General features: G+C 49.1%; 1 protein-coding gene across 4 annotated transcripts in view; it reads right to left on the bottom strand.

Moving 5' to 3' along the window:
* Positions 1-15,351, bottom strand: part of UBE3C (ubiquitin protein ligase E3C) — a 1,218,167-nt gene that overhangs the window by 824,446 nt on the left and 378,370 nt on the right. For all 4 annotated transcript variants that reach the window (XM_086941492.1, XM_086941495.1, XM_086941493.1 and 1 more), the window contains one exon: positions 1,929-2,149. In XM_086941492.1, coding sequence (XP_086797618.1) covers positions 1,929-2,149 — 221 coding nt within the window. The remainder of the gene's footprint in view (positions 1-1,928; positions 2,150-15,351) is intronic.

Here is a 15,351-nt window from a genome sequence, read left to right as displayed (position 1 = left end):
ACACCGTTTCCACTCACTGCGTGGGTTGCCTTAGCCAAGGCCTGTTGACTCCAAATCCGGATCCGACACCACCGACAGCGAGAACCTGCGTGGGACAGCTCGTGCCTCCATCCTGGTCGTCTAAGACACCACCTGGTCCACGTGGCTGCAGAGACAAGCGTCCACTCTTCACCTGATAGCGACAACGACATCTGGTTCCACTCCTGGTTCCACTCCAGTCACTGGCTAGTGACTTTGAACATTGTCCCCTCTGCTTTCAGGTTCTCCTCTTCACTGATCCACCCTTGGATCACACCGGACATCTTCCTCCTGGTCGCCTGCAGCATCTTTTCTTCCAGGCTCCATAGACTTAAACGCCGGAACCCGACACGACTTCTCACCTATGCACCCGCAGCCTGTGGGTGAGGTAACAAGAGCATTTCGGTGCTCAAGGGTAGATTGACTCTCCTAGTGTCCACTTCCACAGTCGTTTTAGTCCTAACTAGTCAGGATTGTCCGTACTCACCTTTTACTTGAACATAGACGTTGTTACGCATCTCGCATGCGAGTTCACACTCTGCACACGCGCTCAGTGGGCCTCTTATTACTTACCTAAAGTTAGGGTAGTGTGGTCCCAGCGATCCTACATCCTCTGGACAGCTCCATTCCTTCTATCGACTTTCACATTCCACTTACTTAGTATATGGTTTGTTGTGCCCCTAGGGTAACATTGTAACTGTGCAACTTAAACGTATTTTTCTGAAGAGTCTTGTCATGTGCTTAGCCCTCTGATCTCAAAGAGTTCAGAGGTGTTTGTTAGTTAATAAATATCGTGTTTATTTTCATAACTACCTGTGTGGTGTCCTTTCATTTGGTATTCAAGGGGTTATATGTGGTAAAACAGCTGGCTTCACATGCCAAAAGAGTTTAGCCTAAGACTGCTTCGTCCATGCTACCATTAGGATAGCTGGTCTATAAGGTTGACTTACAACCAATCACCATAAGGGTTGTTTGGACTGATACAAGGTGATCACTAGAACTAGTGAGCATCATATATCAGGCCAACTTCTCACAATGACGACCTACCCCTGTGAACCCAGACTTGCTGCGTCCTCACCAGGAATCCCCTTGCCCTAGGCATCACCTTTTCGATGTCTTCTGCCCGCTGGCCAAGACAAAATTGGGCTTGCTGATCCCCTCCATTGTACACAGGGACCCTTCCCACCATAACACCAACTTCGATGCCATTAACTCTGCATGTTTGTCGCACCCATTGTACTTACTCACAAACTCTGACTAACAGTGCCCTGGTCCTACTCCATCCACCCCTTTCCCTTTTTCCTTTCTCCTCCAGTCTATGAACAAGCCCCAACTACTACTAATCTGGGCACATGATCGATATGCTATCGACTGTTTATCCGTTCAACATGTATTTCATGTCGCTCACTTGCTTATTAAATTCCCCACGTCCTGCATTCATCTGTTGTTACCACTTCTCTATGATGCAGACTTGCATACCACATGGGCAGTTCGTGTCACTGTTACTGTTCATTGTAAAGACCTAATAAATGCACTCTGTGGACTACCCTGAGCAGGAGGCAGAAGTTTAGACAGGCCCTGTAGCCCACCTCTGCAGTGCACAGCCTATATGGGAATTTTACTCTGGTTTAACCAGGCTGATTCGACCACTCACTGAGGGCAGTGGGAGTGGCCAAAATGAGAAAGAGATGCAGAACCTGAGCTTTAGCCCGATATCTTGGTCCACTGCTACTATTCTCAGCCGAATGCTCAATAAATGTGGTTGCATTCTTTAACAAGGCCAATAGAAGAGAAGTGACAGGCTGTCAATTGAGCTTCAAGTGAAGGTGGTACGATGGAGATGGCTGTTGAATGAAAGTTCACAACTATGGGAAAATTTAACATAAGTAAATATACAAAAAAAATCTTACCTAAATATGTTTCCCCAACTCTTAAAACAAAATAAAAAAGCCAGGGTGCTTTATCCCTTTTTCTTGAAAGCTGGCTTTCAGACGTTAAAAGTGCATTCAGAAAGAATTCATAAGGGAAGGCAATCTGTATATCAGCCAGCGCTGGAATGATGAAATTGAATATCTGATCTGTGAAAGGTGCAGCCAGAAACTCCTCTGTGAAGGCAGTGAAGATCTGAATCCTGCATCGAGAAAATTATGTCTGTTAATAGGTACACGTTGAAAGAATAGTTTCCTGAAAATCAGCATTTTGTATTACATTTCACACTGTTCTTTGTGCGCTCAGCCCCGCATTTCACTTATTTTTTATGTTCAATCCATTGTACATGAAAGAATTTATCAATTTTTGAATCTTTGAACACTTACATTTGAAAATCCACATTTACATTATTGAGTTAAAAACTTAATGAGAGTAGGGATAAAACACAAAGATCCGAGAGAATTCCCTCACTTTTTTCTAGAAGTTTTAAAATCAGTTAGTGTAACTATAATTTCAAACGGCTTCACAAATTTTGAACTATATTTCTGCAGTTTGACATAACATCTGTGTGATTTTTTAATGTGCATGTATTTAACTCACCAAAAATTAGGACATCTTGGAAACGTGATGTTTTAACTGCTCAACAAAACGTTTGAATAAAAATTCAGTGTCGGTGAACAAAGTATGAGCGTGTTCACTGACAGAAAGTACAAGTGGAAAACAACCTGCTCTCCAATTTATGAAAACTCAAGGTCCTCACAGAATGGGTGGCCAGACTGAAAGGGCTATGTTGTCATGTTACTGACAAAGGTGCACCACTCAAATGTTTAAAACATATTTATTTAACGTGAGCTGCTACTCAGGAAGGTATAAAAATGGCCTTCATAAAGCACAAAGAAGGGCAAAGGAGCAGGAGAATTTGTCGACACTGGTCCTGGATGGAGCCAGAATCTTCGGGGAACATAGGAGTACAGCCTCCATTATTGGTCTGGGAGAAAAAAGGCAGTCAAAGACATCTGCTAAGTTGCTGCAGGGTGTAGAAACAAGAGTTACGCAGGGAAAGTGGCTGCAGTTTTGCATACATTCACAAGCTCAGGTATGTGGAATTTAATAAACTATCTACTTGTCCATTGGACAGGTTGCTTCATAAATCTACTTGTCCTGTAAAAGCAAAATCTGCTTGTCCCTTTGGTGCCACGCAGTGTGCCAATAAATTGTGGAAGCAAACTCATTATATAGGAGCTCTGATAATAGCCTCTATAATTACGGCAGCGCTCATACTATAGTAAGGTTAAAATACTAGCAATTCCTTTTTTTTGCCACCTTTCCAAAGATCTACATATTGGGGGTGAAGATAGCCGTAAGGATAGTTCCAGGGTTAGAACACCCGTTAGAGTCTGTGCAGACTATAGAGGGTTTCACCAGCTCTTCTCCAATCTTTTCCCAAACTGAGAAAGGTTGGAAATCTACTCCTGATAAGGGCAGAAGTAAAACTTCTTCTAGAGTTGAGAAAAAAGTGGTTGGAGGGAAAGTGAACTTGTAAACGCTCAACAGATTTTCACATAAGTAAATCTATACGTGCATATTTCCTCGTGCCAAAATGCAGTTCACACATATTTTCTAGCAGTGTAATTTCCTGCCTTCTGATGTAAATTCTTGTGAATTAATGAAAGCCCTAAATCTGTACTAATGCAAGGACATATACCATGGGTGCACTTTTGTGACTTTCTTTATGAATCGGGCCCCTAATTAGGTTTGGTGTTAACCAAGACCTTTTGGTTTTATTAAAATTCTGTGTCTCTCTCGGTCTGTGAGTGAGAGCATTCTGCTGTTTCACAAGGAGCATATCGGTACACAAAGTAGTTTTGTCCAGTGCCACGGACTACTGTGGCAATGAGTGCTTTTGAACACCAAAAATATTTTTTGGTTTTTGCCAACGTTTGTTATAATGGTGAGGGCCCGGCAGCTCCCACAACAATAATGTTTTACAAAACAATGTCAAAACAAGAGAAACACTGACAAAAGCAAAGGGCTGATAACCAATGTCAGACCTATTAGCTTTGCCAAAGCTTGTTTATTTTTATGTTTCCCATAATCTTGTTGAAAGGTTACACTGATTTTGATTACGAATATTTTTAGGGAATACTAGCATGCATCAACACATTTTACTAAACGATGCTCAGAGAAATAGTACCTAAACTTTCACAGTAGTTAATTAACAACACGGGGTGGTGATGGACAGAGTTTCTGAATTAAGCAGAATACTCTCACCCAGTCAAGAGATCAGGGCTAGATCCAACACCGTTTTTTAGCTCACTGCACCATCCCAGCTCAGAACCTGGCTGTATGCAAATTAGTTTGTTCCTGTCCCAGTGCATTATGGGAACAGGGCAAACCAAACTACAAAGCCAATTCTTACACTGGGAAGGAAACAAGCTTCCGGGGACCGGTTTCTGGCATTTCAGCAGTCGTCGGCCCGGCTTGCTTGAATCCTGATGGTGCAATGAGCAAGGGACTCACATCTGAGGTCCCCGGTAGCTTGTCTCCTTTCTGGTGAAGAATTGGCTTGGTAGTTTAGTCTGCCCTGTTCCCATGAAGCACTGGGCCAGGGACAGACTGATTTGCATATAGCCAGGTTCTGAGCTGGGATGGGGCAGTGAGATAAATAACGGTGATGGATCAAGCCCTGATCTTTGGACTGGGTAAGAGTGGTCTGCTCAATTCAGACACTCTGTTCATCACCACCCCCTTTTCTGAATCGTTTTTGGCCACTATAGGTGTGGCAGGGTATACTCAGACATGAGTCCCTTTCTCACTGCTCCATCAGGATTCAAGCAAGCCGGGCCGAAGACGGCTAAAATGCCAGAAACCGGTCCCCGGTAGCTTGTCTCCTTTCTGGTGAAGAATTGGCTTGGTAGTTTAGTCTGCCCTGTTCCCATGATGCACTGGGCCAGGGACAGACTGATTTGCATATAGCCAGGTTCTGAGCTGGGATGGGGCAGTGAGATAAATAACGGTGATGGATCAAGCCCTGATCTTTGGACTGGGTAAGAGTGGTCGGCTCAATTCAGACACTCTGTTCATCACCACCCCCTTTTCTGAATCGTTTTTGGCCACTATAGGTGTGGCAGGGTATACTCAGACATGAGTCCCTTTCTCACTGCTCTATCAGGATTCAAGCAAGCCGGGCCGAAGACGGCTGAAATGCCAGAAACCGGTCCCCGGTAGCTTGTCTCCTTTCTGGTGAAGAATTGGCTTGGTAGTTTAGTCTGCCCTGTTCCCATGATGCACTGGGCCAGGGACAGACTGATTTGCATATACCCAGGTTCTGAGCTGGGATGGGGCAGTGAGATAAATAACGGTGATGGATCAAGCCCTGATCTTTGGACTGGGTAAGAGTAGTCTGCTCAATTCAGACACTCTGTTCATCACCACCCCCTTTTCTGAATCGTTTCACAGTAGTTAAGCAAAACATTTATTTTTTCCTAGGTGTATTTTTTTGAGAACATTTTATTTTGAAAGTAAAGAATCATAAATCTTACTTTCAAGTATCTACATATGTTTGCATGTAATCGGAGAGCATTTGGGAGCATTATATATATATTGCAAACATGTGTACACATTTTGTACTGGAACCACTGCGAGTAGTGCAGTCCGAGCTTACAACATTTCCTTAGAGCTCTCATCCTAAAAATAAAGTCTTTGAAATAATGAATCATAAATACAAGTTCAAACCGCATTTACATATGGACACAAATTTTACCTTAACTGCAGACAATGCCCATCCCAGATCCATAATGTGGTACTATAAACTGGCGGCCAAAATGCAAATGCTACTTACCAGTATGCATCTGTTCTTGGCATGTAGGGCTGCTGACATTCATATCTGTGCATAGATCGCCGCCTAGTGTTGGGTCCGGATGATTGCACATTGTTGTCCTGGAAGAGTCTTCGAAGTATCACGAGATAGGTGGCTCCTCCCCTGGACTACAGTGCGCATGGGCATCGCCTCCATCCCCAGATTGTTTTTAGCCATTGGCAGAGATGGAGTGACATATGTGAGTGATGCCCTATGCTAAGAGTATGAAAATATGTGTAAAGAAAATACTGCAGCTGCTACAAGCGCCGGGGAGGAGGGCGGGCGATATGAATGTCAGCAGCCCTACATGCCAAGAACAGATGCATACTGGTAAGTAGCATTTGCAGTTCGAGGCATGTGGGCTGCTGAATTCAAATCTGTGCATAGGAATACATAGCAGGCCCTCCATTAGCGGCGGCCGCCCGTGCCAGCTGCAGCCGTTTGAAAAAGCGTTTTGAGAACAGCCTGGCCAACAGCTGCCTGCTGTTTAGAGTGCACATCTACACAGTAATGCTTAGTGAAGGTATGTGTGGTAGACCATGTAGCTGCTCTACAAATATCTTCTAAGGGAATTTTACCTAGGAAAGCCATAGAGGCCCCCATCTTTCTGGTGGAGTGGGCTCTTGGTGGAATTGTGAGAGTGCGTTTAGCTTTAGCGTAACAGATCTGAATGCATTTCACTATCCACCTAGCGATCCCAGCTTTGGAGATAGCATTTCCCTTGTGGTGTGAGGCAAAAGCAACAAAGAGTTGCTTGGTCTTACGAAAATCTTTAGTTCTGTCCACGTAGTACATCAAGGCTCTTTTAACATCAAGGATGTGGAGCATCCGCTCCGCCAGTGACTCTGGGTTTTGAAAAAACACTGGCAACTCAATTGTTTGGTTCATGTGGAATTGAGATACCACCTTGGGTAAGAATTTAGGGTTAGTGCGGAGCACCACCCTGTTAGCGTGTACTTGGAAGAAAGGTTCTTGGATGGTGAGCGCCTGCAACTCACTAACCCTCCGTAGCGATGTAATTGCTACTAAGAAAGCAACCTTCTAAGTCAGAAACTGAAGCTCACAAGAGTGCAGTGGCTCAAAGGGAGGACCCATCAGCCTTGTAAGAACCACATTGAGGTTCCATTCCGGAGCTGGTGGTGTCCGTGGTGGAATGACTCTTTTGAGTCCTTCCAGAAAAGCCTTGATAGCAGGGACCTTAAAAAGTGATAGGTGTTGCCTATTCTGAAGGTATGCTGCCATCGCAGACAAATGAATGCGGATGGAAGAGTACGCCAAATTGCATTGGTACAGGTGGAACAGGTAGCAAATAATGTTCTGTATGGAAGCGTCCAGTGGGTCAATATTGTGGTTTACACAGTACATGACAAAACGCTTCCACTTGGCTGCGTAACAAGCTCGAGTAGTGGGCTTCCTTGCCTCCCGAATGATGTCCATACAATCGGGGGGAAGATTGAGGTAGCCAAACTCTAGGACTTCAGGAGCCAGATCGCCAGGTTGAGCTGTTGCGGATCTGGGTGCTGAATGTCGCCATGGCTCTGCGTCAGAAGGCTGGGGGTGAGATGAAGCCTTTGATGCGGTACCACGGAGAGTTCCAGAAACGTGGTGTACCATGGTTGGCGAGCCCACGTTGGAGCAACCAGGATGAGAGTCATCGAGTGCTGCCTGAGTTTGCGTGCCACCAGCGGTATAAGAGGTGCTGGGGGAAAAGCGTACGCAAATCTGCCTGACCAGTCTATCCACATCGCATTGCCCTGTGATTGCGGGTGTGGGAACCTGGCGGCGAAGCTTTGGCATTTTGCGTTCTCCTTTGTGGCGAACAGGTCTATCTCTGGATGACCCCACCTTTGGAAGTACGGTTGGAGTACTGATGGATGTATCTCCCACTCGTGCATCTGGTGGCTGTGCCTGCTGAGCAGGTCCGCCATCTGGTTGTCTTTGCCCGGGAGATGCTCCGCCATGAGGAAGATGTTCCTCTGAATGGCCCACTTCCACATGCTCTGAGCCAGATGAGACAGCTGCGGAGAGTGTGTGCCTCCCTGCTTCTGGATGTAGTACATGGCCGTCATGTTGTCCGTCCGTATCAACACAACCTTGTTGGACAGATGTACTTTGAATGCCTTTAAAGCCATGAAGATTGCCATCAGTTCTAGAACGTTGATGTGCATCTTCCTCTGCTGTAGTGTCCATAGTCCCTGCACCGTGTAATGGAGTACATGCGCTCCCCATCCCTGGAGAGAAGCGTCCGTCGTCAGGATAATCTGTGGCACAGGCTCCTGGAACGGTCGGCCCTTGCAAAGGTTCAGTGGATTCCACCAATGCAGAGAGTTGTACGCCCGACCGCTCACCAACACTAGGTCTGTCAGTTGCCCATGAGCCTGAGTCCACTGACGTGCCAAGCACTCCTGAAGCGGACGCATATGTAGTCTCGCGTGCGGGACGATGGAGATGCAGGAGGCCATCATGCCTATCAACTGCATGAACACCCTCGCTGGAAGCGAGTGCTGAGGTCTGAAACGTTGGATCAGAGTCTGGATGCTGGCGATTCTCACTGAATTTGGCTGCGCAGTGGCTGCCAGCGTGTCTATTGTCGCGCCCAGATACTGCCGTACATGGGCGGGCTGGAGATGAGATTTTGGATAGTTCAGCGAGAATCCCAGATCGTGCAGGAGATGAATAGTGCGGGACACGTGGTCTGCGCACTGCTGTTCTGTCCTTGCCTGAATGAGCCAGTCGTCCAGATAAGGATAGACGTGGACGTTCTGGCGTCGCAGATGCGCCGCCACAGTCGCCAGGCACTTCGTAAAGACCCTTGGCGCTGTGGTGACCCCAAACGGCAGAACCCTGAACTGGTAATGCTGGTCTAGGATTGTGAATCTGAGATACTTCCTGTGTGAAGGATGCAGGGGAATATGAAAGTACGCATCCTTTAGGTCCAGTGTGGCCAGGAAATCCCCCTGCTGAAGCAGAGGGAGAACCTGCTGCAACGTGAGCATATGGAAGTGCTCCGAGAGAATATACCAGTTGAGGGGCCTGAGGTCCAGGATGGGCCTGAGGGATCCGTCCTTTTTGGGGATCAAAAAGTACAGGGAGTAAACCCCTGTTCCCCTTTCTTGCAGTGGAACGAGCTCGATTGCCCCTTTTTGCAGCATGACTGTGACCTCCTGCTGCAACAAGTGCAAGTGCTCGCCGGACATAGGACGGCTTCTTGGAGGAATGTTTGGTGGAGTGGAAGTAAGTTCCAGACAGTAACCGTACTGGATAAGAGATCTCACCCACCTGTCCGTGGTGATGGATTTCCACGCGGGCAGGAACTGCTGGAGTCTCCCCCCGACCGGTGTTGAGTGGTCGGGGGGCAGTGACAAGACGTCACTGCTTGTTGGCGGCGGTGGACCTGGAGCTATTGTTTCCACGTCCCCTGCCCTTGACATTGTTGCCTCTGTAGCCACCTCTACCCTTGTTTGTGTATGAGGTCTGGGTATTGCCTTTATAATACTGGGTGGATTGCGATGCTTGACCCCTGGAGGTGCCTCTGGAATTGGAGCGGCGAAAGGAACCACCCCGAAACTGCTGAGATTGGAGGGCCCCCATAGATTTAGCAGTGTCCGTGTCTTTTTTCATTTTTTCCAGTGTCGCATCCACCTCAGGGCCAAACAGGTGGTCAGGATTAACTGTTTGGTTGAGTATGGTGGTTTGGATATCTGGTTTAAAGCCTGATATGCGAAGCCATGCATGTCTTCTCAGCAACACACTAGTGTTGATTGCCCTGGAGGCAGTGTCAGCCACATCTAGCGCACATTTGATGGAAGCGTTAGTGATTAGCTTGCCCTCCTGAATTAACATCTCCCCAGCCTCCTTGTACTGGTCAGGTAAGTGCTGCAGCAGTGTCTCTAGGGTGTCATAGTGAGCCCTATCGTAGCGTGCAAGTAGGGCCTGCGTGTTAGAAATACGCCAGATGTTAGCTGCCTGCGCAGCAATCCTTTTCCCTGAGGCCTCGAATATTTTCGACTCTTTGTCCGGGGGAGGAGCGTCACCAGTTGTCTGTGAATTCGCCCTCTTCCGAGCGTTGGATACAACCAAAGAGTCCAGTGGCAGGTGTCCCTTGATATATGTTGGATCCGAGGGCGCTGCCTTATACTTTTTATCAATTCGAGGGTTGATGACACGCGCCCGCGTGGGCTCCTTGAAGACCTCCGGCTCGTGCTTTAGCACTCATGAGCATTGGCAATGTCTTGACCGACTTCTCAGCCACTGAGAAAGTGTCAAACAAAAAGTCCACATCCACAGGATCTGAGTGGAGCTCGACATCGTGGTTAGCTGCGGCCCTTTCAATCAAGGCGTTGAAGGCTGCAGAGTCCTCCGTCGGTGAGGTCTTTGCCGCAAAGAGCGGCGGTTCCTGACCCGATTGCGGGTCATCTGGGTCGGCTCCGGCCGACCAAGGTTCATGTTCCTCCTCCGGATCCGAGTACGCCGGATGGTTGTACTCGACCTCCTCTTCATCGTCACCTTCCCCTGCGTTAGAACGCGTAGGAGAACGTTCCACTTGTTTGGGAGACGAAGGTTCCAAAGGGGCCGAAGCGCCCGCCGAGTCCTTCTTGTTTTTAAGAGGAATCCGAAAATGTTCAAGCACCGGTTCCGTGGTGATTTTCCGTTTGAGGAGGGACAATTTCCCCGTATTGGCGTCGATGATGACCTCACGGCGCTCTTCCTCAGCGAGTGGCTGGAGCCGAGGCTTCGACCCCGCCAGCGACGCTTTGGGCGTTGACACCTCCTTCGAAGGCACGTCCGTTCCCTGCTTCGGAGCGAAGGCTTTCGGCGTCGACTTTGGCGGCAGGGTGTAGCGAATAGGCGTTTGCGCCTTCGCCGGCTTCGATGCGGGCTTCGGCTTCACTCCATCTGGTACGGGAACCTCAGCGTTTCAGATCCGTTGGAGGGATTCGACGACCTTCTTCGTCAAGGCTGGAGAGGGCTTGACTGTTTCGAGCGATTTCCCTGAGTCGGGAGTTGAGTCTGCCGGGGGCAGCGTCTTCGGAGTCGACACCTTGCCATCCCTGGCTCCCCCAGTCGGAGCCGGCACAGCCGGAGCCTTGGAGTCGCTTTGGCGCTTCTTCGGAGCCTTTTTCGGGTCGTCGACCTCGACCATCCTCGGCGCCGACGCAGCCGCGTTGGCCACCTTCGCCTTCGGCGTCGACCCCGAGGCCTTGGGGTCGGCCATTTTGGCGTGGCTTTTCAGGTCGGCCATTTTGACTTTTTTAGGTGTTGACGCCTCTAGAGCCGTCTGCCCCACCAGTGGAGCTTTCACTTTCGGTTTCGAAACCGATGGTGTAGATCCCGATGGCTTCACTTTCGTTTTCTTCAACGGGAGTGGTGCCTCAGAAATGTCCGCGGCCGGGCCGAGAGGCGGGGCAGTTGGACTATTATCAAGGTCTTGGGTAAGGCCCGAAGGCGATCCCTCGACCTGGGCCGTATGTTGGGGATTGACCCCCGAATCAGTCTGGGGGTGCTCCTCCTCCGAGATATCCCCCACGGTGGCAATGGCCCCATCGTCGTCCCCTACCTCGTCGCCGGCTTCATCAAACTCCTCATCTTCCGCGTCGTAGTCCTCTCCCTCCGACGCAGGGTTAGAGTCCGAAACCTGAAAGACATTCTCGTCTTCTTCAAATCCTTCAAAGATGTTGTCCGGCAGGGGCGCAGGGGGTGCCGACAACTGGGCCTGGAGTCGAGCGGCCCGACAATGCTTTAGGGTCTTCTTGCACCGGAACTTTGAGCAGGCCATACAACTGGCCTCGTCATGGTCCGGTGATAAACACTTGTTGCACACAGGGTGCACGTCGAGGTGTGAATACTTGGAGGTGCACACCGGGCACCTCTTGAACGGAGTCCGTTCCATGTTCAGGAACTTGGAGCGTCGAGTAGGCCCGTCCGCGCCGAGAGCACGCGGAGGGGCAGGAAGCGTTCGGAGCTGAGAATAAGATAACCCGAACGAAACAATACCGACGCCCAGCCTAAAGACCTTTTGGTCTCAAGTCGAATCGTAAAACTACTATCGGTTCCGACAGAGGGAACCAAAACACATCCGAACCCAATGGCGGAAAAAAACAATCTGGGGATGGAGGCGATGCCCATGCGCACTGTAGTCCAGGGGAGGAGCCACCTATCTCGTGATACTTCGAAGACTCTTCCAGGACAACAATGTGCAATCATCCGGACCCAACACTAGGTGGCGATCTATGCACAGATATGAATTCAGCAGCCCACATGCCTCGAACGGGTGTATTCTGAAAGGGACTGAGTCTACTTGTCCCAAAGACAAAATAAACATGAAAACTTGTTGTCCTTGACCCCAAACTATATGTCTCGATCGTCAGGCTACAGGAATTCAGCACCCCTGTAAGCTGCAGTGCTATACTCTACACCTGGATGTGCCACTTGCATGGCGTATGGTGTGGATTGTTGTTAGTTTAGCTGCAGCCATCGCCCTAGAACAACCCTCACGACATAGGTAGGCCTTTCAAAACCAATTAATCAAACACGATTAAAGGAGGAAGGGCCAGCATAAAGCGCTGGCAAAGGAGATTAATTTGGTGACATCAACATGATGAGGCAGGAACCCTCCTACCTCAAGCAGCGACGATGAGTTCCGCCGTGGGCTTGGGTGTTCTGCCATCCTACTGTCTTGCTCACCCACCTGATCCTCGCTCACAACTTGTTAAGTAATGGAGACTGTAGTGGTAGGAGTTAGGGAAAAAGATATAGCGCTACAATCTCAGCGCTGGAGTGTCATTGGTGGGATCGTTGTCCTGGAGTTGCCGAATTGATACTCTTTATTTTCATTTTTTCCTGTTTCTTTCGAGCTTTGATCACATAGAGGTCTCTTGTGCCATGGGAATGATGATGACTGGAGGAATGACAGGAGAAGCAGGCAAGTTCTTCCAAAGGAGCCAAAGGAGGAAAAAAGGCCCACAATTCAAAGGAAGGGAAGGAAGACCTATTTAAGCCTCACAAGGTGAGCAACAACATCGAAATGGAAGGAAACGTTGAAAGTGGACACAAAGAATAAGCCTCTAAATATTCATAAACAAAGGTAAGCTGATAAAGCAGAGATACCCATCAAATTTGAGGGGAGTTAAATGCGTCCATTCCAAGCTCCATTTTAACAGAGACGGTGGCTGTTCCAATAACAAATACACATGAAATTAGGTATGTAGATGAACCTAAGTGTTGGTGAGAATAGAGTAAAAGAACCAGCTTCCAGACAAGATACTTTGAAGCACTATTACAAAAGAGAGAATGAAGAATGAGGAAGTCTATTTGTTGGTAGCAGAATAGGGATGACACGGAGTAGAGCATTCTTAGATGATAGCTAATTTGCTAGATGCAGCAGATGGATGTGGGAGAATGCCATAAAATTCCTCTCCATGAACAAGCCACTGCCTTTGGTGAAGCCTGAGTACCAACAGTACCAGCCGTGCCAGCCCTCATGGTACCACTACAGGAATATGGTCCAATAACTCATATCTCGGACCCCGTAAGAAAAATATAAAACGGACTACAAGAAAGGTCTCCTAGATGCTGATCTAAAAGAGCAAGGGAGGAAGACTAGAGGGCTCCACTAACAACTAAAAGAATGTACACAACACCCCAGGCAAAATAGCTCTGTTAATTAAGGCAGCTATCAATACTTCCACCACAGAACTTATCAAAGAAGATGGTGAAAGATTTAATGGACACACATATCCCCAATTAAAAGAGTATGCGGATGCCACAGAACCAGGAGAAGTAATGGCAAATTAAGTGGACATGGCTGCAAAAGAAAATCAGGCCTGGGAAATCTGATTATAGGTCAGATAATAAGTACTTCTGATCCAAAATGGAGAATGGACAATAACCATCTCCCATTCTTCCTAAAAATCAAAGTAATGGAGGGCGGAGCTTGCCGGCGTCGATGGCTGACATCTAGGAGCAGAGCTCCGCGCCATTACCCATATCAAACCTGATTAATATCCTCTATTGACGGAGTCACCCGGAGCCTGAAGGAGGTTTCATCCCATGGGACCTTAGTGATAGCGACTGAGGTCCTTCCCGGCGCCCTACGGCAACCTGAGGCGAGGTTTTGGCCCGACTCAGCATCACCGCGGACCAGGCCGCAATCCCCGCTCTCTCCTGGGGAGCAGCCCGGCTGCCGTAACAGTACGTGCGGCCTGCTGAGCAGCGGCGGGCCCGGCCTTACCGGGACACTTATAACGAGGAGGAAGCTACAGCCGGGTGCCGATGGTGCTAGCCAAAGGGGGTAAGAACAGTCGATGTGCGGAGTGAGCCTGGGCACATATCCTATCCTGGCCCCCATTCATCGAAGGAGACCTGGCAAAGGCCTGACTGTTGGGGGCGCGCTAGATTGCGATAACACTACTTGCTTGCCTCCAGACTCCCCGGGGCCGCCGTGTTATAGGCGGGATTGGCCCTGGTACCGACTCGGCTCACCCTGCCCGCGAAGGTGACCCTACACCACGACGACGTGGGCTATTGGAAAACGTGCGTGGCAACTGCTGTGAAGGGAGGACGCTCCCGGGAGGGCTCTCTTGGCCTCCAGCTTCCACAACGTCCATATTAAGCAGGAGCCCAGCTACACAAGTGACGAAGCAGGCACCGGTGCCCAAATAGAAGGGGCGCGAGGGCCTGGGACTGAGAAAATTAAACAATGCTCATGATTATTGGAACTAAACCCCTTCCCCCTTGCCGCCATCTTGCGAAGCGGCAACGGACTTCCAGCCCTCACTTCGGCGCGGCTTTCCCGGCGGAGTGGCGCAGTGACCAGCAGCAGAGCGGAGTACACACTGGTTCACGGGAGTGGACTTCTCCGGAGAGGTTGGCTGGAGTGTTTCTCCTGAATTTGCCTTAGTCCAGGTGCGGTGTGGACGACCTGTCTGTTCAACATGGGCAAGAACGACAAGACCCAGTCCAAGCTGACGTTTGATCACTGACGGACAAAGGGCCCGGAAGCTCAGGCGCCTGAAGCATCGCCGCGGGTTAGCACTCCTGAGACCTCGCTGTGTGCGGATATTAGAGAAATGCTGGTGTCCATGGAGAAAGGCTTGCAGGACAGCATGGCGTCCATCGGCTCCAAAATTGATGCCCTCACGTACCGTATGTCAGAGCGGGCGGACAAACACGCGGAACGCCTTGACATGTCCGAAAGGCGTATAACTGAAGTCGAGGAAGCTCAGACGGAATGGGACAAAGACCGCAAACAGTTTGGCAGACTACTCCAGGTCATCCAGGACAAGTCGGAGGACTTGGAAGCCCGCTCGAGGTGCTCGAACATTCGCATAACAGGGGTTGCGGAGACGACGCAAACGGGAAAATGGAACTCTTTGTGGAAAAACTCCTCATTACTCTCTTGGGAGAAGATGTTTTCTCGCCGATGTTTATTGTGGAAAGAGCTCACCGCACGCTGGGTCCTCGTCCGCGTCCAGGGGCACCTCCAAGACCGATAATAGCAAAACTATTGAACTACAGGGACAGAGATGCCGCGTTGCGAGTGGCCA

This window comes from Lissotriton vulgaris, chromosome 10 (assembly GCF_964263255.1).
Source record: "Lissotriton vulgaris chromosome 10, aLisVul1.2, whole genome shotgun sequence".
In the NCBI taxonomy this organism is placed as follows: domain Eukaryota; kingdom Metazoa; phylum Chordata; class Amphibia; order Caudata; family Salamandridae; genus Lissotriton; species Lissotriton vulgaris.
Note: the sequence above shows the minus strand (reverse complement) of the source record. Positions and strands in the feature narration are given on the sequence as shown.